This window comes from Rhinopithecus roxellana, chromosome 16 (genome assembly GCF_007565055.1).
Source record: "Rhinopithecus roxellana isolate Shanxi Qingling chromosome 16, ASM756505v1, whole genome shotgun sequence".
NCBI lineage: Eukaryota > Metazoa > Chordata > Mammalia > Primates > Cercopithecidae > Rhinopithecus > Rhinopithecus roxellana.
In genome coordinates, this window is record NC_044564.1 from 115,577,553 (window position 1) to 115,605,302 (window position 27,750).

At 49.7% G+C, this 27,750-nt stretch overlaps 1 protein-coding gene across 1 annotated transcript; it reads right to left on the reverse strand.

Moving 5' to 3' along the window:
- Positions 1-1,307: 1,307 nt before the first annotated feature.
- Positions 1,308-20,155, reverse strand: AMBP (alpha-1-microglobulin/bikunin precursor). The gene is made up of 10 exons (XM_010370488.2): positions 19,777-20,155; positions 18,249-18,391; positions 16,610-16,686; positions 15,652-15,768; positions 14,244-14,345; positions 11,124-11,170; positions 3,841-3,922; positions 2,596-2,763; positions 2,097-2,270; positions 1,308-1,451 (listed from the first exon to the last, which is right to left on the reverse strand). The coding sequence occupies exons 1-10, from the start codon at positions 19,891-19,893 to the stop codon at positions 1,420-1,422; spliced, it is 1,059 nt and encodes a 352-aa protein (XP_010368790.1). The 5' UTR covers positions 19,894-20,155; the 3' UTR covers positions 1,308-1,419.
- Positions 20,156-27,750: the final 7,595 nt, after the last annotated feature.

The following is a 27,750-nucleotide window of genomic DNA, read 5'->3' on the forward strand; positions in this document are numbered from 1 at the left end:
GTGTGAAAGGAACAGGATGTGGACACAGGATGGGAGGACCTCTGTTAGTCCCAGGCCGGAGGGCCTCTCACTTCTCCTGGACAGTTGCCTGTCTCCCTGCACCTGACCTGACCTGCTTCTGCCCAGAAAGTCCAGGCCGTGACCACAGATACTGTCCCTCAAGGCAGTCTTCTCTGTTGGAACCTGTAAGCCCCACACTGTGGATGTTGGGGGAGACAAAGGGAGGGTCTTGATGTGTCTGACCCAGGGGACTGCAAAGCTTTCATCCCCAAATCCTTGTCTCCAGGTTCCTCCCCTCAGCCAGAACTATGGAATCCCTCCTTCCTTCCTTCCTTCCTGGTCCCTTAAGCCAACGGGCTAAGGGCACAAGGGGCGAACCCAGGACTGAACTAGCCACTGGCCCTTAGGATGCTGGTCACCCACAGAGAGGAGGAGGTAGGGCCCTGCCTGGGTTTATTCTGCCAGGGTCAGCTCTCCACTTCAGAACACACAAAGCTGGGGCCTCCAACCCCTCTACAGCCACAGCAGCCATCGGGGCTCTGGGCGGATGCAGTTAGCAAGAGAGATTTATAAATCAGATGTTTGTAAAGCCCATGTATCTACACTGGAGTCTCCTGGAGTCGTGTTCTTGGGCCAAGTTTGACCTGGGCTGCTCTAGACAGCCCACCTACTCCCTTTCCCAAGGGTGAGGAGAAGCCAGCCCAGACCGAGGGCTTCTGGCCCTGGGCAGGGGCCCAGCAGTTGCACTGGACACAAGGTGAAGGCCAGTGAGCACTTTCCTTCCAGGGAAAGGTCCCAGGGGATGGGCTGTCCAGGGCCATGCAGAGAAACCGCTGAGGCTTTCCAGCTCCAGGCAGCTGGTTCTGGGGATGTGGCTGCAGCCGAAGTGAAACCTTGGGGAAGTGTTTGGTGCAACAAAGGACAGGGGAATTATTTCAGGCATTTGTGGGCTGTCTGCCCTGACCTCCCTGGGCACAGCAGGGCACAATTATTTCTTCTGAGCCTGGGTCACTGATTACCCATCAAACCTCTCCCAGAAACAAGTCCCCAGAGCTTCTTCCTCCTTTCTTTCCTAGCCTTATTAAAACAAAACAAAATAATCCCATTTTACACTATTGTAAATAGAACTGTGATTTGTTTCATAATTTGCATAGCCAATGTCATGTACTGAAGATAGTTCTATTATGTTTCCAACGCAGTTTTCACTTCTGGGGAAAGCTGGGGTTGCATGTGGCCCCACCCTGGCTTTTTCTCCCCTCCGCCACCCTGTTACGTTTGTGATGACAATGAACAATGAGGACACAGAATTTCAGGAGTTCACAAATTAGTTTTTATTTGGACCCAGGTTGCTTGGTGCTGCCTGCTACAGGACCCCTGGACAGACACTGGCCATCCTCTGACTTGCAGACCGGCCAGTTGTCAGTTGGAGAAGCGCAGCAGCTCCTCATCCCCTGTGGACACAGAGAGACTCAGGGAGGGGTCTGTGGGCAGGGACACTCAGGGGAGGGAAGGCAGCTGTTTCCTGGGGCCAGTAACCTCTGCTTGCTGAATGATTTATCTCCAAAGGGCATTCCACGAAATGATCAGATTTTTTTTTCCTCTTCTGGTTTACCGCAGGTGCCATTTTCCAGTGGGAAAATCAAGGCACCAGCATCTTGAATGGTTGCTATTCCCTGGAATGCTATTACTGTCATCATTGTATCGTCGTTATTAGTAGTAGCAGTTGCTGTTAGCTGAGTACTAACTCCGCGTCAGGTACTGGGAAGGCTGGGAGGCAGGTGCTGTGTCCCATTTTACAAGAGAATACTGACACTCAGATTGGCACTTGCTCAACGTTGCAGGCGCGGAATTAGAACCCAGCTCTGCACCACTCCTCAGTCAGCCCTGCATACCCTCTGCCAGTGCCTAGCTAGTACCTCCCCAAGGCCCAAATCCAGCTGGGGTAAGGCCCCAGGCTCGGCCCCATTTCAGAGAGTAGATGGGCTGCAGAACAGAGTCCAGAACTCAGCTCTCCAGACCCCTACTCCTCCCAGGGCTCTCCCACCTCGACTCCAACAGCCCCTCAGCCCAGCCTGGCACCCTGCAGGGCTGCCTACCATCACCAGGGACACCGCAGTACTCTCTGCACTCCTTCTCAGAGTAGAACTTGTTCCCGTTGCCCTGGCAGCCCCCGTAGGTGAAGAGGACGCACTTCCCCTTGACAGCATCAAATGCCCAGAGCTGGATGAAGGCTCGGCAGGGGCCCCGGACTATGGGGAGATTGCAGGCCGCTGTGGAGTGGAGAGAGGCATGGAACATGAGAAACCCTTGTGACTGCTGATCAGACATACATGACACTGCTGAGCCAGAGGGCCCTGCTCATCTAGAACACCTCATCCCTCTTTGACAGATGGGGAAACTGAGGCCCACAGAAAGAAAATGATTTGCCTGAGGTCCTCCACATCCAAAGGTGGAATTCCTATGATTTCAGGAAACTGCCTGGAGTTCTGCCACTGGAATGCCCTGTCTTAGCTACCTTTCCAATTCACAGGTGGTTTACTGGAGGGACAGGATCTTGAGGGTGTGGAGTGCACAGGGGTGGGGGCCCGCACTCACCCACAGTTCGGCAGGTCTGCAGACACTCCTTCTCTGTCATGAAATTGTTACCGTTGCCCATGCAGCCGCCATACTGGAAAGTCTCACAGGCCATGGATGTGCCATTATAGAAATACCTGGTGGTCATTCCCATGCAGGGACCGGCCGAGTGACCCAGCTGGCAGGAATCTAGGGAGGGACAGACCAGCAGCACTGACCAAGTGTTGACTGTGTACCCATTATCAGGCTGGGCACTTGATGTGTGCCATCTTATTTAATTTTCACTAAAAGGATTATCAACTCTTTTTAGATAAGCAAACTGACTCTCAGAGAGGTGAAGTAACTTGCCCAGGGTCACAAAGAGCTAAGATTCAAAACCCTGTCTCCAAAACCAATGCCCGTTCCACTCCATGTCATGGGGAGTTACCAGTGAACCACAGGCCCACTGTCCCCCTGTATTGGTCTTGTCTGCCCCCAAACTCTGTAATAGTAGTTGATAACATATTCACCAGCACCCACACTGGCCAGCCTGACCTTTTCACCAAGTCCCACCCACCCTGCCTTTGCTCCCATTGTTCCTTGCCCCCTGGAATGCCACCCTCCATAAAACTTTACCTGGATGCCTGGACACCGCGTGACTTCCCCTTTATCCATGAAATCCTCCTGATCCCTTCACCCCACCAACCTCTCAGCTCCCCCAGTCCTTTAGCTGACCCTTCCTTTTGGGTCCATCACCTTCTCCCTTGGATGCCTCCCCCACTAGACCAGAAGTTCCAAAATGACACAAGTGGTCTATATGATCCCAGTGCCCAGCACAGGGGCTAGGGCAGAGCAGGGTTCAGTGTTTGCTGATCGAGTTGGAGAGGAAGTTGTTCATGAACACTGTCAACTACACAAAGCATTCCCATGTCCCTCCCCAACTTGCTTCTACAAAAGCCCTGATGTTCAGCCCCACAGGCTATTATCCCATAATATGGATGAGGAAACCAAGGCTAGGAGGCCACACAGTCATACAGACAGGACAAGAACCAGCTTCTCATCATGGAGCTGACAGATCTCAAGCTCAGGACCATGCTTCTTGCTCCTCTCTCTGCCCCCACAACCCCTGGCAGAGTGCAGAGTACTTGATTTGCCTTTTCTCAGTCCAGCCCTTGAGTCTCTAACAGATAAAGAGACTGCAGTGATAAGAGCAGCCAGCGTGAGTCAACTGTCGGCCCTTCCTTTCTGGAGTATGGCAGGGAGGGTGAAAAGGCAGGTGCTCATTACCTTCTTTCTTGGTGACATCAGTTACCAGTTGCGCACCCCCTGATCCTTCCTCTTCTTGGGGTAGCACAGCCCTCCGGGCTCTCTGTGGGGGAGAGAAAGAGAAGAAGCAGTTGCAGACCCTTTGCCATTATTGCTCTCCTGTAACCCTGGAATATATGGATGAACAACTTGCTTTGGGAATCAGGGTGTAGGTAGGAACACAGCTCCTAGACTGGTTAAAGGACTGCTTTCCCAAAAGTATCAACCTGAATTCCTGAATGGGCATGAGAGGACAGATTTCTGGTCTGAAGTGAAATTCAAAACCATGAGGTATGACAACAGCCCCATATCCAACTTCCAGTTGAAATGCCTAAAGGAACATAGTAATGAAGAAAGGGTATCTCCCAGAGTTGGAAACCAGGGGAGAGCAGCACCCTCACACTAAAGATGTGAAGGCATTGGTGCACAGCAGAGCACAGGTGCAACTGGTTTACAGGAAGTGCTGACCAGATCATCATTAGCTGCTTGCAGGAAAAAAAAAAAAAAAAAAAAAAAAAATCCAGAGAAAGAAGGGCCCCTGGAATGGATCCTAACTCCTTGTTCTGGTGGTGGGGACTGCAGAGCAGGGCAGGTTGCCAAAGCTGTCAAGAGGGCCTCTGGGTGTAGAATCGCTGAGGCAGGATCCCAAGGCAATTATAGAAGAGATGAGCAGGAAACTGCTGGCCAGTAGGCAGCAGCCCTGCCCACAGGTGAGACCTGGAACTTGAGAAGGTAGCTGTAGTAATCTCAAAATTTCTCATCTCCTTTTCAGGGGCAACAGAACACTGTGAAAACTGTCAGGGACTTTCTCTGTCTTCTAGACCAGTCTTAAGCTGGTGGCATATAGACTTTCCTTGATGAGGATAGAGAAATGGAGAAAAGTCGTGGGACAAGTTAAATACTGCAGCTGCCAGAATTGGGTTGGGCTGAAGAAATACCCTCACTAAATGGGAGATATTCTGGATCTTCTGGAATTCAGGTTGATGGCAGTAAGAAACAGAAGAACACTTAAACCTTCCCTGAAATTCAAGATGACATGCATCCAAAAAACAAAAACAAACAAACACAAAAAGATGGCATACATTCATATAACAGGAGCCAACAGTGATGGAAATGAGTATGTGAAAGTAGAAAATTGTTGAACGTTAAAATGATGTTGAATTTAACCACACCATAGAGATGATGAAGTGCAGTTTCTATGCTATGGGAAATAAACCCACATAATAGGATTTCCAGGAGAGAAAATCAATACAGAAATAATAAAAGAAAACTTTTTGAGTTGAAGAAAGATTCGAGTTGCCCAATTATAGGGAAAATGGGAGTCCGGCAAAATTAGTGAAGAGCTCCTTCTTGGACATTCCTAGGGACAAAGAATAAAGAGCCTGGTGGCCTTCAGAGTAAATGACAGCATTTAATGACAGAAGCCCCAGAGCAATATCTGAGGGTTTTAAGAGGGAAAAGGTTGTAACCCTGGGATCCTGCACTCATCCAAACCACTGGCCGTATGATATAACCACAGAAAGACATTCTCAGCCTTGCAAGGATTTAGACATTTGTCACCCATGTATCTTTCCTGAAAAAATTACTTGTAGACATAGTCCCACCAATTGAGAAGGGAATCTAAATGCCAAAAATTAAAGATGTAATGGCAAAGAAATAATGATAAGGTACAAAGCCAATAAAATATAGAGTTAAAAAATAATTGCTAACATGGTTACGTGATTTACTGGAAATATTTAGAAACAATTATTTAAAAAAAAAAAAAGGTAGAAAATGTAAACAATTTCAGATCATATCCACAAAAACAGGTATGGGGAAAAATCTGAAAGGATAATCATGGTGAGAAACAGGGGAAATAGAAGTGTGCCGTATTTCACTCTTTTGCAAGGGGAGTCATTAGCTGTGGTTTCATTCTTGACATTGATAAAGAAATACAGATTTAGTTGACATCTGGATTAAAACAGCAGATTGAAACTCTCCTCTAGAGTTCTCCCCCCAAAACCTAATATTTAGCCAAAAAAATGAGTTTGAAAGCATAACCCCAGCCCCCAAATTATCATCAGTATCACTCAAACAAAGAAAGGAGTCCAACTTAAAGCCAAAAACAACTGGCAACCAAGGAGAAAAACACAAGACATTTTGGAACTGAATAGAATGGCTCAGCTGTGCCCTCCAACCGCCAGGCCTGGTATGTCATCAGATTTATGATTTTTCCTAATACTTCTAAATCCAGAAGGAGAAAACTGAGGGGCACTCCATCCCTTTCCTGACAGAGGAGTAGTGAAAATACCTTTTGGAGAGAAAGGAGTAAAAAGCAAAAATGAAGTTCATGGAATGGGAGGAACAGTAGTAAAAGTTCCAGGGCTATGCAATTGAGTGCTCCAGGACACGTTGCTGTGGGATGGATTATATCACACCAGCCCCCCGCCTCCAGGGATAATGGGCCCCATCCAGAACATTCAGCAGTCCTTCCAAACAGAAGCAGAGGAAGGATGTTATGGATTGAACTGTGTCCCCCAAAATTGATATACTGGGGTCCTAACCCCCCCAGAACCTCAGAATGAAACCTTATTTGGAAATCGGATTGTTCGGATGCAGCAAATTAAGATGAGATTATTAGGGTGGACCCTAATCCGATATGAGTGGTGTCCTTATAAATAGGGGCGATTCGCACACATAGAGAACTCCCTGTGAAGATAAACGCAGGAATGGGGATGATGCTTTTAACAAGCCAAGGAACACCAAAGACTGCCAGCAAACCACCAGAGGCCATGGGAGAGGCACGGCACAGAGTCTTTCTCGAAGCCCGCAGAAGGAACCAACCCTACCAGCAACTTGATCTTGGATTTCTGGCCTCCAGAACTGTGAGACAGCGCATCTGTGTTGTTTAACTCCCCGTTTGTGGTTCTCTGTTATGGCAGCCCCAGGAAACACACAGGTGGTATTCAGACGTGCACGTGCACCTCGGGGCAGCTCCTCACCCCACCGCCACCGCCACCGTTTCCTTGGACTTTACAAAAGTTGATGAAACATAAAATACCCAGATCTTGCACTAAAGTAGAATGGGGCTGGGGGGAGGTGGGATTGGGCTCAAATTTATTGGGAAGAGGGCCAAGGAGTAAATGGCACTTCCCACTGTACCAGAACAAACAGAAAATCTGTATGAAGCTGACTAAGAAGGAGCAAGATGAAGAGAAATGGTACAGAAACTACCCAAACCCACTTCAGAAGTGAATAAAAAAATAAATAACCTGAATAAGAGAAAGAGCCCAGCTGTGGTGGACGCCTTCATAAACTGCTTGGATTCCCCTCAGCAATGGATGTACTTCCTCAGTCGCGGACAGTGCTGCTGTCAGACAGCTCCCGGGGTCAGCCTGGGGACTGTGGCAGCTAAAGGAGTCATCTCACCCAAGGTCATGCCCACCTCCCAGACTGATCAACACAGGGGTATTAGGACTCAGCCCCTTTGCAGCATCTTGGGACATCTCTGAAGTGTCAGAGGTCCCTGTGGTGTTGGCTGAGGCATTGTAACTGCATCGCAGCTGGACTGCTTCCTCTGCCCAATCCTGCCTTCATGCCTTCTCCCCTACAGGTGTTGGTCCTGGGGAACCCAACCTGTGACACCAGAGGAAAACAGAACTCAAGAAACAGAAGGAAATTCCTCAATGTCTTCAAGCTATAGAATTACTTAATTAGAACATGCATTTATGCGCACATGTTTGTGTGTGTGTGTGTGTGTGTGTGTAGAGATGGGGTCTTGCTATGTTTCCCAGGCTGGTCTTGAACTCCTGGCCTCAAGCAATCCTCCTGTCTCAGCCTCCCAGAGTGCTAGGATTACAGGCATGAGCAAAAACAACAGAAAAAGATGAAAAGAAGAAATCCGAGCCTATGGAAACAAATTGAGAACCAAAACAACATAAATTCAGAGCCAGTGAATAAATTAGAAATAGAAATAGCAAGGAACAGAATGAAATGACTGTCTGCAGAAGGAAATGGCTGCTAAAAATGCAATGAATGTCATAGAAGAGAGACTGGTGATAATCCCAGTGAATGCAGATGGAAACGACAAAGACATGAAAGCAACTGGGGAGAAACTAGTAGATGTGGAAGGCAAAGATGCTCCCAGATGCTAGAACAAGCGTTCCTGAGGTAGCAAAACCCAACAAAGGGAATGGAAGATAAACTCAATGATATCAAGAGAGATATCCCTCAAACACAGAAGAAATATAATCTGTACATGAAAAGACAACATTGAATTCCAGGATGCATTATTATTATTATTATTATTATTATTATTATTATTATTATTATTTTGAGACGGAGTTTTGCTCTGTCACCCAGGCTGGAGTGCAGTGGTGCGATGTCGGCTCACTGCAACCTCTGCCTCCCCAGTTCAAGCGATTCTCCTGCCTCAGCGTTCTGAGTAGCTGGGACTACAGGCATGCGCCACCACACCTGGCTAATTTTTATATTTTTATACAGGCGTGACCCACCACACCTGGCCCAGGATGTATTTTTTTAAATAGAGACAAGATCTCACTGTTGCCCAGGCTAGAGTGCAGTGGCACAATCATAGCTCATTGTAACCTCGAACTCCTGCTGGGCTCAAGTAATACTCCCTCCTTAGCCTCCCGAGTTGCTGGGACTACAAGTGCCACCCACCGAGCTGGCTAATTTAAAAAACAAATAAAAAAACAAACACTTTTTGTAGAGATGGAATCTCACTATGTTGCTCGGGCTGGTCTCAAACTTCTGACCTCAAGTGATCCTCCTGCCTCAGCTTCCCAAAGAGATGAGATTACAGGAATGAGCCACTGCGCCCAACCCCCAATAAATTTTTATACCGAATTTTCAACATCAAGACAAGTTTTGTTAAGATGTTGATTTTAATGATAAAGTTTTCCCAGGCATCTGAACAGAAGGAACAAATTGCCTACAAAGAGAAGAAATATCACACGGGTCTCGGACTTTTTCATAGCAATAATCAGCGCTTGAGAACAATGGAGTAACATATGCAAAGTTCTAAGAGAAGAAACACACGACCCGAGATTGTTGCAAACAAGCAAAATGGCATCAAATACGGAGGAAACTGACAGACCTTCTCAAACATGGGAGAATTCATGGACTGAAACACTCATGAACCCTCCTCAAAAACACCACCTGGCAAAGAAATGGCACTAATTAAGAGAATAATAGGAATAAATAACTCAGGAACAGAGAAGCTGTGGTTATATTCACTAAAGGTAAGAACAGAATCCACTAAAATAGAGAACTACTCCTAAAAGATGGGATTATGGAGACAGAGAAGACGGGAATGGTATCGATCTAGACAATGAAAAAGGCAGAAGAAAGAAGAGTTGCCGCAGAGTTTCACTCTCAAAGAGAGTGCTCCTGTCTGTCTTTCAAATCACGGAGACAATAAATATACTCTTTTTTTTTTTTTTTTTTTTTTTGAGACGAGTCTCGCTCTGTCGCCCAGGCTGGAGTGCAGTGGCCGGATCTCAGCTCACTGCAAGCTCCGCCTTCCGGGTTTACGCCATTCTCCTGCCTCAGCCTCCCGAGTAGCTGGGACTACAGGCGCCCGCCACCTCGCCCGGCTAATTTTTTGTATTTTTTAGTAGAGACGGGGTTTCACCGTGTTAGCCAGGATAGTCTCGATCTCCTGACCTCGTGATTCGCCCGTCTCGGCCTCCCAAAGTGCTGGGATTACAGGCTTGAGCCACCGCGCCCGGCCAATAAATATACTCTTTAAAAATATACAGTGACGGCAGCCTCTTAAATGTCTTTTCACCACCTTGACTTTAGAAGAAACTTTAGGACATAAATCCTCTTGCGAATAAATATTTATTTGAAGTTCAAGAACTCCACTTCAGTTTCCTTAAGAAAAAATTCAAAAGGCCAGGCACAGTGGCTCACGCCTATAATCCCAGCACTTCAGGAGACGAAAGTGGGTGGATTTCCTGAGGTCAGGAGTTCGAGACCAGTCTGGCCAACATGGCAAAACCCTGTCTCTACTAAAAATAAAATAAAATAAAATAAAAATTAGCCGGGCATGGTGGTGGGCACCTGTAATCCCAGCTACTCAGGAGGCTGAGGCAAGAGAATCACTTGAACCCAGGAGGCAGAGGTTGCAGTGAGCCAAGATCATGCCACTGCACTCCAGCCTGGGTGACAGAGTGGGACTCCATCTCAATTAAAAAAAAAAAAAATCAAGTAAAACCACAATTAATGCTTTTAAAAATTAGAAATAGCACTTGTAACATAATCCCACTTAATAACAGTATATCTAAATTTGATCATCCATTTGTCTTTTTTTCTATAAGTCCTTTTATCCATATGTGTGGCAAGATTCCAGAAACTGTGTGACTGCTGATAGTTTTGAGGTGGTGAGATTTAAAAAAAAAAAAACCTTTTACTTATCTTTATACTTTTCTACATTCCTTTAATTCTTCATAATGACCATTTATTAGTTTTGTAAGATCAACGGTCATTTTCGTTTAAAATATAGGAACAAATACCTAATGTGTTAACTGTTAATTCCACATAGGAACAAGGACATTTGATCTTTTTGTGGGGGGTTTATAGTTTTGCAATTTTCAAGAATATTTTTCTAAATAAATTTCATATATATACACACATAGATATACACACATAGATATATACCCATGTACATACATACATCGGTAGAATAGGATATATAATTTTCCAAATAATCAGAGAAAAGAGAATGAAGAAAGCGTAATCAATATGACAAAATGCAGGAAAATAAAAGGGAAGCATAAGAAAGCCCCCAAAATCAGAAGGCAACATAGGAAAAGAGATGATTTGAGAAGCTGCTTATTCTCAGGTTTGCTGATTTTTAGGGACATCAGTTGATTTATTTTCATGGACTGAATATCATTATTTCATTATTGAGTATTACTATTTCTTTATTGAGTGTTTTACTTCTTTTAGACAGTTTTAGGCACTGTGCTAAGGACTTTTCTATATGTCATTAAATTCTACCACAAGCCTGGAAGGTAAGTGTAATTATCCCGTTTCGAAGATGAGAAAAGTGAGGTCCAGATGGATTGGCAACTAGCCCAGGTGGCAGAATCAAGATGGAGCCCCAGTGAGTCTGACTTCAACACTCATGCCCATCACTGCCTTCTCTCAACCCCTCCCCATGACTCTGCCTCCCTCCGCAGCAGGATCAAGTGTGCAGCATGCCTGGGGCAGAGTGGGGTGGGAAGGGGTGGGATGGGGTCGGGGGATCAGGCACTCACCTGGATTAAGATTGGCTCTGGTTCCTGCTCCCCAGGGACACATTCACCTAGGCCACAGAGCAGAAGAGAGGAGTGAATAAGAGGACCAGGCTCAGGGGCCATCCTAGACCCAGATTTGTTTCTTTGGTGAGTATCGTGCTGGGAATTTGTCATGCCTTAGTCCACTTCATGAATGGTCCTGCCTGCGTGGCTTGCTCAAGGCCATTCACTGGAAAAGCAACGGACTGGTGACTGAACCATCATTACCATCTGTCCACCCCACCCCACCCCACTAGCATCATTTTATCGGCATCATGGCAAGAATAGCAAGAGCTAACACTGAGCATTTATGAGCACAGTGCTATTGTGCTTATATTGCATTGCCTTTTACAGCAACTTCTAAGGAAGGTGTTATTATGCCCAATATGCAGATGAGGGAAATGAGGCCCTGAGAGGTTGACTAGCCAGAGGCCACACAGTTAAGTTTGAATCCAGGTGCTCTTGATGGCAGCAGTGGGCCATCCGGAGTGTCCGCTGCCATCACACCGGCTGCGGCAGAGAGGCACGAGGGTCTGTGCTCCAGACCCTGGCCCCATGTTGCCATTCTTGCCCATCATCATTGCAGAGAGGTCGTGGGGAGGAGGCTGACAGTTCCCGGATCCCACCTCTGGGAGCCCCTGGAGCCTGCCACCCTGGGGGCCGTCACAGTGGGGCTGGGCTGAGTCACCTGCCAGCAGGGGAGCAATACAATTGGGCAGACAGGGCCCCTGGGGCAGAGCTGGGCCCAGGGCATTGCTGCACTTGCACACAGAGCACAGGGCTGGGCCTGGGGTGTGGAGCTGGGGCTACGCTTCAGGGGCCTGGGGCAGGAAATGGGAGTGGCGCCCACTTCAGGGACCCAGCCAGTGGTGCGGCCACCAGGCCCACCCCACTGAGGGCACGGGGTTCCTGTGCCTCGGGAGGAGGTTCTGTGTGAAGCCACCGGGGGCCATGTCCCCAGGGTCCACCCCACATTGGGGTGACCGCCAAGCCTGACACTCTGGATGGCTGGGCCTGGGGCCTACAATCCACTCCTGGAGGCACCCTTTGGGCAGGGCTGAGAGCCAGGCAAGGGGAGCCTCAGGCCACCCCTGAGTGCTGGGGCCATGGAGGGAGCTTGCCACAATGTCACCCCAGCCCTAGACACCAGTCTGGGCCCACCAACAGCCCCTGCCCCAGGCTGCAAGGGGGTGCAGCTGGGGCTGCACACCCCATTGAGCTGGTGGGAGCTGGGCACAAGTGGGAGCCCTGCCCCTTCTGAGTTGGTGGGGCAGGAGCTGCCCGGGTGCGGCAGCAGCTGCGCTCCTATGGCTGTGGACCCAGGCATTTCTGCACTCTCAGAGGCCCAGGAAGGTCCCCTGCCCACCACAGACTCTAGGATGACTGCTCCCACTGCCTGGCTTCTCCCTGCTGTTGGTGCCTGCTTTATCTTGGAGGAAGATCAGGTCTGAGCCAGGGTGCTGCTGAAGCCTGGACAGGTGTGCTCAGGGCAGTGCTGACATGCCAGCTCCCGGTCGCCTCAGCCCCCTCCAGACTTTGGGTGCCAACAAGCATGAGAGGAAGGCCAAGTGGGGGCTGATGGCAGCTGGCACTGGCCTGGAGGCACCCCTTGGTATGAATAGCCTGGGTGCCATGAATAGCAGCAGGAGGCAGACAGGCTCCTGAGTGGAAGGAGGCTGGTCCCCGGTGAAGCCCCACTTCAAGCCGGGAAGGACCTGAAGCCTGGGGGCTGGGCCACCAGTCCCGTGAACCAGATGAGGAACTTGTGGTGCTTTTCCCTGGGCCTACCCATGGCTGCCCATGGGCCAGTCAGTACAAACTTGCACACAGAGCACCCATAGAAATCCCAGACTCAGCCAGACTAGAGGAAAGGACAGAGATGAAAACCCCAGGCTCAGCCAGATTCAAAGAGAGGACAGAGAGACAAGGGGAGACAATGGGATGACCTGCCTACAGAGAGGAGACACCCACTCTAGGGCCTCCTCTCTGCTGAGAGCTGCAGCCTCAGCAGATGACCTGCCTGCAGAGAGGAGCTTCCCATTCCAGGGTCTCCCCTCTGCTAGGAGCTGAACACTCATCAGAACACCCTGGCTGCAGAAAGGAGCTGCCCACTGCAGGCAGCTGTCCCCTCCAAGCTGTTCTATTGCTCAGTAAAGCTCCCCTTCATCTCGCTCGCCCTGCGTTTGTCTGCATACCTCATTCTTTCTGGTCACAGGACAAGAACTTAGGACCCATCAAATGGCAAGGCAAACTGTAACACAAACAGGGCTGAAACATGCCCCTTGCTCACCACATTGCAGGTGAAGAGAAGGAGAGAAAAGCTGTAGTCCTTTGGGGAGCCCAGACCTGGGAGCTCCCCGAGCCAGGACTGTGACTCCCTCTTTGGGGCCCTGCAGTTCCTGGCATCTCCAAGCTTCCAGGCACCACTCCATTCCCTGGTGCCAGCTGAGAAATCTGCTTGTGGTGCACCTGGTCCAGCCACACCCTTACAGAATGCTGGCACCCATGCCAGCACCTGGAGCTGCCCACCCCATGGCAGCAGCCAGCATGTCTGACTACAGTGGCTGGACCCCATGCTCACTCATACACCCCTTGCTGCTTCATGCCTGAGTTGCAGTCTCCCTTGGAGGTGTGGGATCCAGGCCAGTAGCATGAGCCAAGCATAGCATAATCTACCAGGCCAAGTGGGTGGAACAAGCCCAGCAGACCCAAGCAAAACTTAGGCAAACGCACCACGGACCACAGAGGTTTACAGCCAGAAAAGCAATGCCCCAAAGATCCCGTAACACTCTGATTCCTGAGCCCATCCTCTTAGTCCCAAAACTGTTTGCCTCCGAAGAGGTATCTACGGATTCTGGCTACAACCTCCCTGAGACACATGGCAGTAGAATGAACACTGAATGGGTTCTAGTCTAAGCTCTGCTGGGAATAAGCTGTGAGACTTGGAGCAAATCCATTGGCTTCCCGATTCACTAAGAGGGGAGGCTGTGGCCCCTCTTTATCTCAGAGGATTATAGTAAGGACCCAGGGGCTGGGATGGTCTCTGGGGCCCACAAGGGATGAAGAGGGGACAGGATATTGAGGTGGGGGGTTGCTATGTACCTCGGTTAGCCATGGTGAAGATGGAATCCTCAGGGATGCCCACACCCTGGGCAACCACTCTGAAGTCCTGCAGGAGGGTTTCCCTCAGCTGCGGCGCTCGCCCTGCAAGAAGGAAGCAGAGGAGACACCTAGAACCACCAGGTGCCTGGAGTGGAAGGGCCTGAAATGATTTTGCCCAGTGATTTTCCCTTATGGAAAATTTGAAAACTATTGATGCAATTGAATCTATTCGATACACTTAGGGAAAGACAGGCTCCCAAGAGGAAGAAGGGCCCGCCCAGGTTCCCACCCAGGTCTCCTGAGTCCGCACGGAGGACTCTTCCCCCCCTTTTTTTTTTTGAGACGGCGTCTCCCTCTGTCGCCCAGGCTGGAGTGCAGTGGCAGGATCTCGGCTCACTGTAAGCTCCGCCTCCCGTGTTGACGCCATTCTCCTGCCTCAGCTTCCCGAGTAGCTGGGACCACAGGCGCCTGCCACCACGCCCGGCTAGTTTTTTTGTATTTTTAGTAGAGACGGGGTTTTACCGTGTTAGCCAGGATGGTCTCGATCTCGATCCACCCCCCCCCCTTTTTTTTTTTTTGAGGCGGAGTCTCGCTCTGTCGCCCGGACTGGAGCGCAGTGGCCGGATCTCAGCTCACTGCAAGCTCCGCCTCCCGGGTTTACGCCATTCTCCTGCCTCAGCCTCCCGAGTAGCTGGGACTACAGGCGGCCGCCACCTCGCCCGGCCAGTTTTTGTATTTTTAGTAGAGACGGGGTTTCACCGTGTTAGCCAGGATGGTCTCCATCTCCTGACCTCGTGATCCGCCCGTCTCGGCCTCCCAAAGTGCTGGGATTACAGGCTTGAGCCACCGCGCCCGGCCCCCCCTTTTTTTTTTTTTTTTTTTTTTTGTTGAGACAAGAGTCTTGCTCTGTTGCCCAGGCTGAAATGCAGTGGCCCAATCATGGCTCATTGCAGCCTCAAATTCCTGGGCTCAAGTGACCTTCCTGCCTAAGCCTCCTGAGTAGCTGGAACTGCAGGCACATGCACTATGCCCAGCTAATTCTTTAATTTTTCATAGAGATGCAGTCTCAGTATATTGCCCAAGGTGGTCTCAAACTCCTGGCCTCAAGCAATCCTCTTGCCTTGGCCTCTCAAAATGTTGGGATTACAGGTGTGAGCCACAGCACCTAGCCCCCACTGGTTCTTTTAAGGGCCTGGAGGCTCTGTAATTCTCTAGGCCTGGAATTTTAGAGATCAAAAAAAGGGAATTTCACCTCCTCCAGGGAGACTTAATGATTGTACCTTTCTCCAAACTAGAGTTTTGTCAGAAAAAAAAAGCAAAACTCCCTGCCCTTACCCACTCCACTGTCCATAAATCAATGTCCTCCCACCCTTAACTCCAATGGGCACATCTAGTAATAAGCCATTACCGTAGAGCTTGGCAGTAATGGTGGGTCCATGACGGCGGCTGAATTTCTTGGTCAGGAAAATGGCATACTCATCATAGTTGGTATGGACCACATAGGACTCCATGGTTATGTTCCATTCTGCATGGGAGGTGCAGGCAGACCAAAGGGATCAGTAGTCAGAAGACTATTCTAGCTGGAGGTCTGTCACCTGTTTACTCACACATCATCTCCTCATCCATCCATCTATCCACCCGTGCCTTCCATATCTCCATTTATCAATTCATCCATATTCAGTCTCTCCCTATTCACCCATCTATATCCTCCATGTACCCATATTAATTCATCCACCATCACTCAATCCATCTATCCTCTCCATACATCAATCCATCTCCCTTCCTTCCTTCTTTCCTTCCTTCCTTCTTTCCCTTATCACTCCATCAATTTACCTATTAGGCAACTGACTGATTGACTTATTTATCTTTTACATATATTCAGTTACCAATCATTTCTTCTTTCATCCATCTATCCAGCCCTAACACAATTGTTTGGCACATAGAACATATTCATAAGTTCAGCCCTAACACAATTGTTTGGCACATAGAGCATATTCAATAAACATTGTCTGAACTAACAAATAAATTCATGTCCAAATCCCTCTCTCACTTAGCATCATGCCCACTGTACATGGTAGATGCTTAGTAAATTTTTATCAACTGATAGGAGGTGCCTAAGAAAACATGAAGGCTGGTGAAATCAGCACCATCACCCTACTCTGGGCATGGGCACCAGGGGGGCAGGGAAGGAGAGAGGGAAGGGGAGGACGAGAGGAGAAGGAGGAGGAAGAGGAGGAGTTGTTTGGGGGAAGGCTAGATGACATCTCAGCTAAATGGGAGGAAAGGTTACAGAGGCAGGGGGAGCTGAAGACATCAAGGTATTTTCAAGCAAAGGAGAGAGTGTGCATGTCTTCCACTCCACTTACTGGATTTGTGATAGAGAAACTTCCCATCAGTATCTGTTTTCTCATAAGCTCCAGACATCTCCTCACAAACACCTTTCCTAGAAATGAACAAATCAAAAGGAAGGTCACTCCTGGTAGAGATCATTGTCCTGACACTCAACCCTCCTGCAGGGCTCTTTCCAAATGCCTTGGTTTTGGGGAGTCTTTTTGTTTGTGTGGTTTTGTTTGCTTTCTAATTTGGAAATGAACATTTCCAAATGTCTTATTTAATCCTCACACTAGCCCTGAGAGACTCCCATTTTCCATATGATGGAGGGACAGAGAAGAAGAAACCAATCCGTGCCATCCTCCTGGCAAAGCCAGCACTGAAACCGCCTTCCTTAATCAAATCTACACATTATACTGACGCAGGAGGAGCTGGAGTGATGAATTCCTGCACTCATCCATGTATTGTTCTGTGTCTCTCTTGCCCCAGTTTTCTCATTTATAAAATGGGGATCATGATAGTTTCTACCTCACATGGTTAGTGTGAGGATCAACTGACACATATGTAAAGAATTTGGAGGAAGCACTATATATGTATTAGCTATTATTGTTACAATGAGCACTATTTATCCAATGGACACTTATTGGGCAGCACCTATGTGGCAAGCCCTGTGCTACATGCCAGGGATACATAAGAGAGCAAAACAGACCCCATCCCCTGGGGTTCCTGGAGCTTGCAATTGAGTGGGTCAGGCAGGCAGGCGAGAGGCAGATGCAGTCAGTGTGAGAAGTACCACATGGGGGGAAGTGTGAGGTGCTCTTCGGGCACAAAGAAGGGCAGGTAACCTGAACCTGGGTGTCTGGGACGGTTTCCTGGAGGAGGTGACATGAAACCTGAGTTCTGAAGAATCCACAGGAATTAATTAGCCCAGGGAAGGGAGGAGAAGTGCTCCCAGTAAAAGGAACATCAGGTGCAAGGACCTGGAGGCGTGAGAGTTCCGGAACCGAAAGAAGGTCCACATGGGTAGACTCAGACTACATGGCAGAGTATGTGGCAGGGAGTTCGGGGTTCTGGGTGGGCCCTGGAAAGCCACATCAAGGGTTTGAATCTTACTCCCAGGGCAGTGGGGAGTCATGGAAGGGTCTCGAGCAGATTTGAGTTTTCAAAAGGTCTTTCTGGCTACTGGGTGAAGAGTGGATGGGGTGGAAGGGTGGAGATCAGAGGTGGGGAAGGAGTAGAGAGGTTGTGGCAGACAACCAGGAAAGAAAGAGAGGTGGCTTGGACCAGGGTGGTGGCAGTGGAGAGGGGAGAGGTGAGCAGGTTGGGGGGATTTAGGAGGACAATGGGCAGGACTTGACGATGGGTGACAGGGGAGAGAGGAGCCCAGTTCCCAGGCTGGGTCCCTGTGGGGTTGAAGTGCCCACACTGGGCTAAGGAATGCCCAAGGGGGAGGAGCAGTTTGCAGAACAGGCACAGTGCTGGGACACTGCTCTCGAGGAATAGATAGGACACCTGGAAAGGGTGGTCCTGGTGGAGGAGAGTAGAGGGATCTAGGGTTCAGCGGGAAGGTCCTGGCTGGAAGCAGACATCTGCAACTTCCCAGGATGGACGGGGCTGGAAAGGTTGTGGGTCTCTTGGTCTCTCTCAGCTTTCTGGCCCCACCCCAGTGCTCACCGCCAACGAGTGCTGGTCATGCTGATCTCCGCCTCTGTAGCGCCTTCTCCCAGCACCAGCGTGCTCACTGTCAACCTGTCCATGATCTTCTTCAGCCAGGGGCAGGTGGAACCGATGGCCAGGTTGTACCACTTCCCATAGATCTAGGAGGCAGGCGAGCTCTGGGGGTCTGCATCAGTCTCAGCCCTCAAAGCCGACCTGGCTGACATCTGCTCCCTGCCCTCCACCACCTCCTCCTCTTCCCCTCCTCCTCCTCCTCCTCCTTCTCCTCGAGATGACTTATCCTTTTAAGGGATAATGTCTTACGACTAATCAGAGGCCACACACCTTCAAGGGAGGACAGATCCCTAAGAGTGGAGTTCCAGGCATCACAGCGAGCCCAGAGAAGCAGGTGTGCCACCGGGGTCCCAACCTGCCCTGCAGAAGGGCTTACTTTATCGAGATGTGGGATCTGTCCATAGCTTCATCAACCACTGCTCCCCAAGAGCTGGAGTCCTGTCTTTTACTCCTCCAGTGATGGGGTAGCCCCACCTCGCAAGGCAGCCCACAACCCCGTGTAAGGAAGTATTTCAGAAGTGTAATGAACATGATGGGGTCATTCAGGACAGGCCTGCTGCCTCTTCCTCCTGAAAGTGCACAGGACAGCTGAAGGAGCCCTCAGGCTCCTGCAGAACAGGTCAATGTGCCCCACACCCTTTGTGTCCCAGACTGCCACAGGGACCTGCTTCTCATTGCCCCTCTGCCACGACCTTTCCTTATCCCTAAAAGTAAACAAAACCCACACGACACCACAGCTAGAAGGTTCTGACACCCTTTATACAGACATGGAGACTGAACCCCAGGTGGGCAAGGGTCTGCTCAAAGCCACCCCAGGATTTAGGGTAGAGTGGGGGTTGGAAGGCAGCTCTGGCACTCCACACTCGCAGGAGAGTGTCCTGCCCCAGTCCAGGTCTCTCTGTGTGCCCAAGCCTCTGAATGTCCCCCAACCCCATTCCCTGTCCTGCTCCATCTCTTCCCATAAGCCCCACATGCCCAACCCGAAAGCTGCTGGCCACATGTCCACCCTGTGCCACCCCAGGTGTCTGTCCGCAGTCAGGCCGGATGTGGCATGGGATGCAGGAAGAGCTAAGGGAAAGATGCCACAGGGAGAGGGGAGTCATTAGAGAAGGAAGGGCTGGGAGTGGGGTGGGCAGAGAGGTCTGGGCAAAGCTAGGTGCCTGTACGGGGGCTGCAGGGTAGCGGCAGGCAGGACAAAGCCTTCTCTGGAGTGGGTTCCCATTAACACAAGGATTCCCCTTGGAGCCCAGGAGGACAGTGCAGAAGGTAAGGATGTTTGACTCATAGAATGTCAGCCAAGAGGCCCACAGAATGGCAGGGGATAGAGTTGTACCTTCAAAGGATCCCATAATCCCAGATGATCTGAGTAGAAGCCTGAGACCCCGAGACAGGCAGCACTTGCTCAGCAGGGCCCATCTGCCTGAAGTCCCCATCACCACATCCACCCCACCACAGACAGCGGCAGCCTCACCCGAGAGACATTGAAGTTTTCCTGCACTTGGATGTTGTCGGGTGGCGTCGGCACAGGGCCGGCGCTCACTGCCAGGCAGGCACTCAGCAGCAAGAGCAGGGCCCCGAGGCTCCTCATGGCTCTAGGCTCCTCTGCCTTGGTGTATCCCACAGGCTCGCTCTAGCAACAGAAGGGCCACTGCCTCCCTGCCCAGGGTAGCTGTGAACTGAGGCTGGGGAAGGGGCCTGTGGCTTGTCGGTGACCTCAGTGTTTGCCCTGCTCGGCTGGGGCCAATTACAGCCCCAAGGCCAGCTCCAATCGATCCCTGTAGCCTGGCTGGGGTCAACAGTACCAAGAGGCCGGGATGGCTGCTTCAGAAGAGGCATTGGCCAAGCACAATAGGGCCCTGGGGCACCAGGGTTGGGCTCCGCCCCCCCAAAAGTCCGGCTCAGATTCCCTACCTGTCACTGGGGTCATGCGAGGATGGGGAGCGACCTGGCCTTTCTGCTGAGTCATACCATCTGGACTTCACAGCCCTGTGAGCCAGCAGGTCAAGGCTGACTGGGCCTATTTCTCACAGGAAAAAACTGAGGCCCAAGGAGAGGAAGTGGCTTGCTAGAGACCTCAGGGAAGTCTACGGGCAGAGCCAAGCCCAGAATCCAGGTATCCTGTCCCCAGATTTCCTTCTCCAGCCCCCAGGCTTGCCCTAGCCTTTGCAAATAATAGAGACATTAAGAATGATGACTGTTATGAGCTTCCATTCACTAAGCACCTGCTCTGTGCTGGCTGTATACCGGGCACTTTACATGTGCCACGGGCTTCCAGTGAATCCCCACAACAAGCTTATGAAGTAGGCGCTATTTGTCCCCTTTACAGACAGAGGAGTTGAGTCTCCAAGAGTGAAGCAACTTGCCCAGAATCCCTCAGCCGGGAGTGGAGTAGCTGGGAAAGGCGCGGTTGACACCATGAACGTGGGAGCCAAGCAGCCTACAGTGGCACTCACTGCTGTGTGACCTTGGGCAAGTCACTTTGCCTCTCAATGCCTCGGTTTCCTCATCTGTAAATGGGGATAATAATAGCTCCTAGCTCCTAGCATTGTTGAGTGGGCACCTGCAATGCACTAGGACAGAACACAGCATAGAATAAGAGCTGAGTGTTTGTGGCAGGTTGAACGGTACCCCCTTCAAAATCCATGTGCATCCCGAACCGTAGAAGGAACCTGATTCGCAGATGTGATTAGTTAGATGAGATTGAACTGGATGACAGGGGTTCTAAATCCAATGACCGGTATCTTTATAAAAGAATGGCAAGGGAGACTCAGACACAGGGACACAGAGAGAAGCATGAGGAAGATGTGGCATGAAGCCGGAGGCAGAGATGGGAGGGATGCAGCTACAAGTCAAAGATCACCACGGATTGATGGCAGTCACCAAAAGCTAGCAAAAGGCAAGGAAGAACTTTTCCCCAGAGCCTTCAAAGGGAACTTCAAAGGGAGCTGCTGAAAACTTGGACTCAGGTGTCTGACCTCCAGTGCTGGGAGAAGACATATTTCGCAGCAGCCCTAGGAAACTAATATGGTAGTTATTAAACTCAAGGCTTTATTTATTTATTTATTTATTTATTTATTTATTTATTTATTTATTTTTATTATTATTTTTTTGAGATGGAGTTTCGTCTTGTCGTCCAGGCTGGAGTGCAGTGGTTCAATCTCAGCTTAATGCAACCTTCGCCTTCTGGACTCAAGCTATTCTTGTGCCTCAGCCTCCCAAGTAGCTGAGATTACAGGTGGTCACCACCACACCCGGCTAATTTTTGTATTTTTAGTAGAGACAGGGTTTCATCATGTTGGCCAGGATGGTCTCTAACTCCTGACGTTGGGTAATCCGCTCTCCTCAGCCTCCCAAAGTGCTGGGATTACAGGTGTGAGCCACTGTGCCCAGCCTAAATTTAAGATTTTAAATGAGAACTTTTTAAAACCCAGGTCAGTTGTCTGTGTGCTCACACTCTTGCCAGCAATACCACAGGCCTCTCTATTAATTTCCCTTCTCCAGTGGTCAAAGCTACTGTCTTTACTTCCTCCCTGCTCTTGGCCTGGAACATTCCATACTCTCAGCCACCTCTCTGCTAGATCTGGGAATGACCCCTTCAGGCAGGCAGTCCCAAGAATAAGACCCGTGCTTATGTGAGAATTGAAGGATTCCCCCATGTAGTCAGTGCAGAAACAAATGGTGCATCATGTCTCTTCTGTAACGTTCAGTCAGTACGTCCCTCTTTCACTGGTATCCAGAACAAGCGTGCTTCTCTTCATAAATGTGTCTCCTTTGCTCTGTCACCCTAACCTTGGCCGGTGATTGCATTCCATTCCTGCTTTGGCTGCTAGGAAGCTCAAAGCCATGATGTAAGTTTAAGCACACTTACTGTCTTGGTTTAGCTTTCTGGGACAGTTATCTTCCTGTTCCTTCTGTTCACAAAATTTCTCAGTCTTTGAGGTTTTGGTTAATGATGGTAGCAAGGAGGTGGTAACCCCCCACTTCTCCTCGTTCTGCATGACATTGGGGGTGGCGTTCCCTTGCTAATGACCACTTTCCTAATCTGTGAACTGAAGAAAACAGTTCTTGTTCTGTCAAGAAGCCAAGAGAGATAATGTGTGAGGAAGTGTTCTATAAACTGTCCACTGCCTTACCTGTGTGGTGGCTCAGGGTGTCTGTCTTTGGAGGAGGCAGGCCTGGTATAAGAATAAATAACAATGAACCACTAATAGGAATAAAGTCATCCTACTAAGCCTGCTTACAGTGCATGAAAATGGCTCGCTGACCTTCATGTTGGGACTGCATGACTAGGGTTATCAGCCCCATCGTTCAGATGGGAAGCCTGAGATGCACAGGGGTGTTCAGAGCCCCAGTCCTAGCCTCTCTTGGACAGGGCCGTTCATTCAGTTGCACAGCCTCTCCTGGGGGTGGGGAGAGGCCCAGAGGATAAGTCCAGGACGTTGATCTCTTCTCCTGCCTCCAGGAATGTTTGTGCTCCTGAGATTATTAACCAGAGCAAACTCAGAGAGTAAATGCTGCCAAGGGCCACTTGGACTTTTGACTGCTTTTTAAAAATTAACCTTGGGACATGAGGTTGTGGCCAACAGTGGTCAGAGAGCTTCTGTCCCCTCTTCCCCTTTTGGCTGCTGGGGTGGGAGGATGGAGCCTTTGGGGTCCCTGCCCTCCTAGGGGGCCCAGGGGTCTAAGAGTCCATGGGAATTGCTAGGTTCTGAAACCATTTGGTTGTGGGGGAGGGTCTCGCCCCTCACAGGAGACCTCAGAGCCTCAGGGGTGCCCAGTGCAATACGGAATAGAGACCTCAATTGTCAGATGCACATACTGGGATTCAGGGAGGGGATGGGACTTTGTCAAAGTCACCCAGTGTGTGTCTGAGTTGGGGCCAGACAGGCCTGACTGTAGCACCCAGGCTCTCCCCTCATCATTTATTCTTGTGTCTACTTATTCTTTTGCCAAATACGCACTCCTTGTTTGGTGCTAGGGAAAGGATGGACATATGACAGGCCTCCCAGAGCTTCCTCAAGGCCTGGGATTGGGAAACAGACAAGGTGAGAAGATGATGAGACAGGATGTTTGCTTCAGTGATCAGGGAAGCAGAGGCCAGGACAAGGGAGTCAGAACCCAAGAGTAGGAGTGAGCCAGACAACAGTGCAGGGGGGGTGGGTGCAGGGGGAGGGGAGTGGGTTTCAGGCACAGGGAACAGCAATTGCAAAGGCTTAGAGGAAGAAAACAGAGAGAGAGAGAGAAATGCATTTGGAATCCAGAAAATAAAAATAAATCCACAGGTCTGGAGCTTGGGGACAGAAGGGAGTGGTGAGAGTGAGGCTGGGGAGGTGGCTGAGGTCCAGTAGGTGGGACCTTGTTGCCGGGCCAAGGGGTGTTGTTTGGGAGTACACAGGGGGCGCTGCGAGTTTTCAGAAGTCAAGGCCAACCACATAAGCAATCGGGAGAGATCCATCAGGAGGTAGCATAAGCTGGAGACCCAGGAAAGTAACTCCTCAGGAGGTTTTCCAGGAAGAAGGAAGGGGCCAGGCCAGGGCACTAGGACCAGGTGACTGGACCCGCAGGGACATCGGGGACATTGACTGGGACTCAGACCAGAGGGTGTGGTCAAGGTTTGAGTCCTCCTCTGCCAATGGTGGAATGATAAGGTGACTTTCTCCGTGACAAGAGGCCTTGCCTCCAATGTCTGACCTTATTCAGTTTCCACGGCCTTGTGTCACAGCCTGTCCACTCAGGGTCCCCATGGCATGGCAGGAGGTGCACACCACCCATAACTCCATGACCAGTGGCGTGGAGGGGTGTTCTCACTGCCCTGTGATTTCTAGGCATCGCTACTCATCCCTACACCTCCGTCCCAAAGAGCAAGTCCACCCAGAGACTTGAGTCCTAGTCCTTGTGGCTTGCTGGGGGACAATAGGGCAGTCCTTTCCCTTCATGGCTTCAGAGTTGAAACAATAACTGAATGAGGGTCACTTGTGAAAATGCACCCCAAGTGTGTAGATTTGTAGGACCCCTGTCATCATAGGCACTTGGTACTGCGTGCGCTCCAGCTAAGGACTCCACACACAGCTGGAACTGCACTAAGGTGTGAACTTCCCTTGTCCACCAGGGGGCAGCAGAGAACTTCCAGAAAGACCTACCAGGGTTTGCTCACAGATTATTCTGTACAGATGGAGACAGACCAGGCGCAAAGGCTCAAAGAGGTACAACGCCCTGCCCCAAGCCTACTTAAAATCCCCTGGTGAGTATAAAACATTTAGCCTCTACCTTGCCCATCCCTACCCTGCTAGAGAGCTTGATGCTTGGTTGGGGCCCTTCAAAAAAAAATAGTTTTGCTGGGGAACTAGAATTGGGTGCAGTTGCTGCAGACCACGAAGGCTACTATAATTTTACTAAGTTCTTACTGCCTGCCAAGTCCATGCAGAGCACTGCAAGAGCATGTCATTCTAAATCCTCTATTAAGAATCTTTTTGGAGGCCGGGTGGAGTGGCTCAGGCCTGTAATCCCAACATTTTGGGAGGCCAAGGCGGGCGGATCACCTGAGGTCAGGAGTTGGAAACCAGCCTGGCCAATAGGGTGAAACTCCTACCTCTACTAAAAATACAAAATTAGCTGGGCGTGGTGGTACACGCCTGTAATCCCAGCTCCTTGGGAGCCTGAGGCAGAAGAATCATTTGAACCCAGGAGGCAGAGGTTGCAGTGAGCTGAGATCACTCCATTGCACTCCAGCCTGGACAACAAGAGTGAAACTCCATCTCAAAAAAAAAAAAGAAAAAGAAAAAAAAAAAAGAATCTTTTTGTGGGGTGGTGGGGAGGGAGAGCATCAGGAAGAATAGCTAATGGATGCTGGGCTTAATACCTAGGTGATGGGTATATCTGTGCAGCAAACAACCATGGTACCTGTTTACCTATGGGGCAAACCTGCAGATCTGCACATATACCTCAGAACTTCAAATAAAAGTTGAAGAAAAAAAAAAGAATCTTATTTTGCTGGTGGCCCTATTTTGTAGGTAGGGAAACTGAAGCTAAGAGATCAGGTGATCATGTGTTGAAGGTCACCCAGACATTAAACTCAAACCAAGATCTGTCTCTGTTACACTTAAGGCACTCTGCTGACCCTATCTCTTGTCTCTTGGCTAGAACTTAGGCCCTGTTCTTTAGACACTTGGAATTGATGAGTCTCCCTTCATTGGACTCTTCATAGCCAAAGTCAGGCCTATTTCTCCCTTCCCCAGCCAAGGGTCATCTCAGTGTCTGCTATCCCAAGTCCAGATTCTCTCTCCCTCCTTGGGGCCCAGCACTGTGCTGGGTGCATAATGGGTGCTCAGCCAACCATGCTAATTGACTTACTCAGAACCATAGGGGAGATTTAGGTCAGGTCCCAAGAAGGACCACCCAAGCAGACAGCTGAGGGATACTGGGAAATTGGACTCACCACATCCAAAATCCCTTAACCTTATGTTCAGTGAATGAGCAAAGGAAGGAATGACTGGGCTACTCAATGGCAAAATGTATAAAGCAAAGACCCCTTGCTCTGTGGTGGCTTGTCCTGGAGTCATCAAATTTGAGTTTGTCTGTGTGTTATGGCCTGGAATACTTCCAAGGCGTTGTCCAGCATGCTGTGGTGATTAAGCAGCTGAACTTTATATCCAGACAGACCTGAGTTCCAGTCATGACTGTGATCCTTTCCTGCCTGTTTGATCTTAGCTAAGTGACTCCACTTTTCTTTCTCTTCTGTTAAATGGGGTTAATAAGAGCTTATAGGGGTGTATGAGAATTAAATGATTAGAAGCATGTCATGTCCTTGCTCCTTGGAGAGAACTTAGTCAATAATAAACATTGGCCCTGGGTCAGGGGTGTCCTTAGATGTTGTCAGTCCAGGTTCCTGATTGCAGGAGTGGGTGGCTTAGCCTGGAGAAGCACTCCTGCCCTTATAATATGTGGAGCTCAGAGTGTCTTTGAGATCAGAGCGCCCTGGGGACAGAGCTTGTGGCCCAGGATCTAGCTCCTTTTGCACCCCTGAGGAAATGGTTACTAAAGAATAAACTTCCAAAAGCCTTGTCTGTGTCCAGGAAGGGGACACAGGCATATTCCTGCTTGTTGCAGGCCAATCTTATTGTCCATTGAAGCAGGACCTCCAGGGACCTGCCCCAACTCCTGGCTGACCGAGTTGATGCAACCAAGCATCTCTGAAAGGACTAAAATTGTTCTTTCCTGAAACCACAAGGCAAGCCGAGCTCTCTGGAAATTCCCACCGGCCTTTCTTCAGAGAAGACAAATGGATTTCTCTGAATCCGTTGCCTTGGAAGGGCAGTGGGAACTCTTCCCTGGCTCTTGCCTTTGGGCAACAAAGTCCTTCTTTCCACTTCTTTCTCTGGAAGAATCTGTGTTAGGAGGGTTTCCCTGGAGGAAGGAGCCAGCCCAGCTGGATGTCAACAAGTTCATGAGTCTGTAATAATGAGAGTCCAGAAATTGACACAATTCCTCCCCCGCAAGTACAGAAATGATAGAATGCTTGCGCTGAAAGCATCCATTGGTAATAATGACAGCAATAACAACTAGCATTTATTTAGCACTAACCATGTGCCAGGCTCTGTTCTAAACAGTTTATACGAATTCACTTCTAGTTCTCAGATCATCCGCTGTGAGCATATATTAGCTCCTCATAGGGTAAACCAATTTTATCCCCACTTTACAGAGGAGGAAACTGGGGTTCAAAGAGATTCACTCTTTGGCCCAGCCTCCCACAGCTGGTATGTTGGGCAGATAGAGGGTGAGAAAGGGAGAGGGTTTGCCCAAAGTTCTGTAGCCTGGAGACCATGGAGATGTCCTGCCTCCACCCAGGGCCCTGTCCCGTGGACAAAGGCTGGGCTGCAGGGCTGCACTTCTAATTGTCTAGATTCCAGCTCAGGCATTGGGTGGTTTTTAAAGATTCCCTTTGGTGTTGGGGTGATGAAGGATCCACCACCAGCGAGGAGATTTGGAAAGTCCCTTCCTCTGCTTCATCAAAGTGCCTCTGCGTGGTCTGGCCTTGCTGGATTGTGCCGGGCTTTGGTGGAGAACAATGTCTCCAGGAAGGCACCCCAACTATCCTCAGGGGTTCCTAAGTTGGATAGAAGCTGATCCTCTACCTGTACTTCCTCTGTGGTCCCACTGGGTGGCACCTGGCTTGGTGGTTAAGGCCAGCCAGGTTCAAATCCTGCTTCTGCCACCTACTGGCTGCGTGACCTTGGGCAAGTTCTGAGCCCCTTCCTGCCTTGGTTTCCTCACTGCAACATGAGAATACTGACAGTACCTACTTCTCAGAGTTGTGAGAAATGAGCGAGTTAACACACAGCAAGCGCTGGGAGCAGTGCCTGGCATCAGATAAATTTGCTAATTGCTATTATTTATCCCTTTGCCTCCTGATTGTCGCTTTGCTTGTCCTTTCCCCCACTTGGTTGGA

Bases quoted from the DNA above. Each gene is read 5' to 3' on its own strand.
- AMBP (XM_010370488.2), bottom strand. From the start codon at position 19,893: ATGAGGAGCCTCGGGGCCCTGCTCTTGCTGCTGAGTGCCTGCCTGGCA. The intron at 18,392-19,776 runs GTGAGGCTGCCG...CCTGCCTCCTAG, and splicing joins AAAACTTCAATGTCTCTCGG to ATCTATGGGAAGTGGTACAA. The intron at 1,452-2,096 runs GTAGGCAGCCCT...CTGTGTCCACAG, and splicing joins CTGCGGTGTCCCTGGTGATG to GGGATGAGGAGCTGCTGCGC.